The 4,819-nt window shown below is 42.4% G+C and overlaps 1 protein-coding gene across 1 annotated transcript; it reads right to left on the bottom strand.

Moving 5' to 3' along the window:
• Nucleotides 1–4: 4 nt before the first annotated feature.
• LOC102750224 (protocadherin gamma-B7) lies at nucleotides 5–4,813 on the bottom strand (the record flags this gene model as incomplete). The annotated part of the gene is made up of 1 exon (XM_081809918.1): nucleotides 5–4,813. A coding segment is annotated over exon 1 (1,818 nt), but the record flags the coding sequence as incomplete, so codon positions are not given.
• Between the last annotated feature and the right edge of the window lie 6 nt (nucleotides 4,814–4,819).

Raw genomic sequence — 4,819 nt, 5'->3', positions numbered from 1 at the left:
CGTGGTACGACAGCCAGGCATTGTGTCCCGAGTCGGCGTCCACCGCCACCACCTTGGTGACCAGGTAGCCGGGCTGCGCGGCGCGCGGCACCGTGTCGAAGAGCGCTGAGCCGTCGGGCCCCAGCGCCGGGTACAGCACCCGGGGCGCGTTGTCGTTGCGGTCGCCCACCAACACGCGCAGGCTCACGTTGGCGCTGAGTGCGGGCGAGCCCTGGTCGCGGGCCTGCAGGGTCAGCTCGAAGGCGCGCAGCTGCTCGTGGTCGAAGGCGCGCTGCGCGAACACCACCCCGCTCTGCGCGCTCACGGACACGTAGGACGCCAGCGCGCGTGGCTCCAGGTCGCTGGCCACGATGGAGTAGGAGACGCGACCGTTGGGCCCCACGTCGGGGTCGGAGGCGCTGACTTGGGCGATGGAGGCACCCGGAGGGTTGTTCTCGGCAATGTGGACCAAATAGAAAGCCTGTTCAAAAACTGGAGCATTGTCGTTGACATCTTCGATGTGCAGAGTGATACTTGAGCTGGAGGAAAGGGGTGGCTTTCCCCTGTCAGTGGCTGTGATAGTGACATTGTACGAAGGGGTCTTCTCCCGGTCCAAGGACCCATCTGTTACAAGCTTGTAGTAATTATTGGCAGAAGATTCAATTCTGAAAGGAACTGTTTCTTTTATGAGGCATGTGACCTCTCCATTTTGGCCCGAATCTTTGTCATGTGTTTTGAACAGAGCAATCACCATCCCGTGTTCTGCACCCTCGGTTATGGAATTAGACACTGAAGTGAAAATAACCTCTGGGGCATTGTCATTCTCATCTAAAATTTCTATTATAATTTTACATTCAGTGGCCATGCCTCCACCATCCTTGGCTTCTATGCTCATGGTATAACTACTCCTAATTTCGAAGTCTATAGGACCTTTGGATTTAATTTCTCCATTTTGATGGTCTAGCATAAACATATTTCCAATATCTCTTAGTGTTTTGAAGGAGTAGGTGATCTCTGCATTGATGCCCTCATCCTGGTCGATGGCTGTCACCTTGAGCACAGAGGTGCCCAAGGGCAAGTTCTCTGGAAGGCTAACTTTGTACACATCCTGACTGAACACTGGGGGGTTATCGTTGGCATCAGTGACCTCAATCCTGATTTGAATGGTGCCACTTCGGACTGGGTCACCCCCATCCATTGCGGTCAGGACTAGAAAATGGGAGCTCTGGTGTTCCCGGTCCAGGGGCTTCTCCAATATTAATTCTGGGGCATTCTTGCCTTCAATCTTATCCTTCACCATCAGAGAGAAATACTCATTATAGCTGAGTTGGTAACTCTGGAGAGAGTTAGGTCCTACATCTGCATCTATAGCGGATTCCAGACCAAACTGAGTTCCTAGAATTGCAAGTTCATTGATTTGTAAAACAATGCTATTTTGGGGGAAATACGGTGGATTGTCATTTATATCTTCTATCCTCACCGTTATATGAAAAACATTTAGAGGATTCTCTGCCACGATCTCTAGGGGCACAACACACAGGGTGCTTTGGGGACAGAGCGACTCCCTATCTATTCTGTCACTGACAAGTATGTTGCCATTCTCCCTGTTTATGGTAAAGTATTGTTTCTCTGCACTAACTCTGAGGTTGCGGTTCAGTAAATCCCGTACATGCAGCCCCAGGTCTTCAGCAAGGTTCCCTACTACTGAGCCCCTGGCCATTTCTTCAGGAATAGAGTAGCGGATCTGCTCAGAGAGCCCCCCACAGAACAAAGGCAGCAGGAAGGGAAAGAGTACTTGCCGCTGCCCGGTATGGCTCCTCTGCTTCGCCCTAGTTCCCATCATTTTCTTCACTGCTGCAGCCTCAGATGTAACGAGAAGATGCTTTACAAATTGTGTTTAAAATATTTACTGCTAATGCGTAGAAAACTCAACACTCTGTTTCAAGGCATTCCATTCCATATTCCAGAATCATTTGCTGAGCAGAGAGCCCGAATCTGGACTTTATCTCCTTTCAGAACTGCTTCCGTGACTGCGCAGAAAACCACTTAGGTAGATCATGGACTCCAGTTCTTGCAGCGCATTGGCCAACAGCGGCGCTCGGAGTCTACTTAGAAAACTGCAGTCCGAAGCCTTGCAAATAATGAGATTAGCTATTCTGACAGATTTGTTGGACTGATGTATAGGGAACCAGGCAATAGATGAGTTTTGGATGTGTCTATTTTCTAGTGTTTACTATCAAAGAAGGTTCCTTAGAGATTTGATTCTATAGAAGAGTCATTAACCCAGTATAGAAAAGTTTATCTTTTTCTAATCAGAGGCAGGGCATATACTGGAGGAATAAAGCAAAGTCTTCTCTCCAGACGTAGAACAAAGACCACATGGTAAAATAACCTCACCAAATGATATGGGGAAATTTTTACAGCCATGAAATAATACCCAGTATTAGCTTCAATCTTATGTGCAGATAATTTTCCTTCTCCTTTTTCCAGAGCAACTGGAGGACAGCTCAAAGGCATAATCAGGATAAGGATGACCAATGACATATAGCCTTCCTTGCTACTTCTAAAATAGATTTATGAAAGGGATTATCAACTATTGTACACCTTCACCATAAACAGAATATAAAAGCATACCCTAGTAGGTTACCATAGGAATTTAATGACATGCAAAAATGTGAGGTGTTCTATTTTTATCCTTCTCTCTTTTTTTTTTAAGATTTTATTTATTTATTTGACAGAGAGAGACATAGCGAGAGCAGGAACACAAGCAGGGGGAGTGGGAGAGGGAGAAGCAGGCTTCCCGCAGAGCGGGGAGCCCGATGTGGGACTCGATCCCAGGACCCCAGGATCATGACCTGAGCCGAAGGCAGACGCTTAACGACTGAGCCACCCAGGCGCCCTTATCCTTCTCTTTAACTGGACCACATGTTGTACCATAACAGAACTGTATCACTACCTCTGAGTCAAAATAACTGTCTTAATCTCAAGTTTCAAAGCTAACCTTTCCTTTTTGTTCTCCAAGATTTTGGTTGCCAGCTCCTAACTGTTCAGACAGTGTTTTAAAATATATATATATGGAACAACCTCCTTCTCCCCACAAATACCTCATATCCTTTTTATTCATCTAATTTCAATTCAAGTAAAATGCCTTAAGTCTTTTTTTTTTTTTCTGTTTGGAATTCCATAGGCATAAAATTTATCCCTACATGCTTAAGGCACTCTGACATTTTTCTTGACGTTGGGACAAATTTAGGCATCTGTTGCAGGATTTCCCTTTCCTACAGTTGAAATTCTTTTTGCCCAAACATTAGACACTCAATTATAGTTAAATATATTAAGGTCAATCCCTAAATGAGAAAGGAAAACTTGAAAGGGAACCTGAACATGTAAATAATCTGGGTCAAATGTTTCTAAGCGGTATGAAGAGTGCTAAGCTGAATTGATTGTGATGATTCCTGTGATCAAATATCCTCAAAAATTTCCTTTCCTCACTTGACTTTCCTCGACATTGTTTCAGATAACATGTAGGTCATTAGGTAACTACAGGGCTTCAATTACAAGTTGGTTCTGAATATAAGGATTGAATATACTTACATATAATACAAAATGAATTTTCAAAGGAAATTAAAAAGGAATCCATGACTCACAGGCATATTGAAAACAGAACAAAAAAAGGAAATACCAAATAGGAATACCAGCTAAATCAGTCTCATAAGGTCCAAATAACTACTGCATCTCTTATATTTACAAGCTGGTCCACATCAGTAAATCTCAAAAATGTAAGCATGTTTAGCCAATTTGTAAATAGCTTTTTGAGAAGCACTGGATCAAAATTATTTCTGCAAGTGAATTTACCACATTAAAGAATCATGAACACACACTAAAGTACCAGTAAAAGAATAAAAGGAAATAATACCAGTTCAACAATTCAACTACTCAGAACAATCAAATGACTGCATTGTAGAAACAGAAAAGATGTCTAGAACTTGAGGGGAAAAAAGTGTACATTTTCTCTCCCAAGAGAATCTAGTAGTAAAAAGGTAGTCAATATATCTGTTTTGGTAGTATAAATAAAAGAAAGTTGAAATAATCAACATAATTTAAACATATCACCACCCATCAAAGATCAAAATAGAATTCTTTCATGCTCAGAGAAGAGCTTACATCTGTAAACACCTACATGTAAGTGTGTGTATATGTGTGTATAGATAAGGAAAAGAGCTACAGAGTGTATCCCACTGAATGAAGAGGGCCAAATTTGAACATTAGAAGTAAAGCAAATAATGGTAGAATATAATTATGAATTAGGGAAGGCAATGTGAAGTCATAATAGGGAAATAATAAAAACTGTGAATCATTAATTTGAATCCTAACCAGTTTACATTGATAGTCACAGACACTGATGATAGAAAAATATGACTAAAATTTAACTTATTATAAAGCAAGCCATGATAGTTGAACTAGACCTTTAGAATCAAAAGAGAATATACCACAGGGGAGGAAAAAACTTTCTGAAAAATGATGGTAATTTGTTGAAAGATAAAGTACAGGAACTCACATGTATTTCTCTAAATATGTATGAACTGAATATGTCCCCTCCCCCCACACTCAAAACAGGGTTGGTTTTGGTTTTGGTTTTTTTATGTTGTTTTGTTTTGAAAAAGCCATTTAAAAGACTTGTGCGGAGATACTAGCAACTCAGTCAGGTAATAAATCTCACCTGATTATTCGTGGAGTCAAGATTGCCTAAACCAGCAGCTGAATCTTCAGCTATCAAGAGTGGCTCGCTTTTCCCACAGCTCTCCTGGCTGATGAGCGTGTCCACATAGTTGGGCTGGGG

Source organism: Leptonychotes weddellii, unplaced genomic scaffold (assembly GCF_054177405.1).
Source record: "Leptonychotes weddellii isolate Sample4059 unplaced genomic scaffold, ASM5417740v2 HiC_scaffold_15453, whole genome shotgun sequence".
In the NCBI taxonomy this organism is placed as follows: domain Eukaryota; kingdom Metazoa; phylum Chordata; class Mammalia; order Carnivora; family Phocidae; genus Leptonychotes; species Leptonychotes weddellii.
Note: the sequence above shows the minus strand (reverse complement) of the source record. Positions and strands in the feature narration are given on the sequence as shown.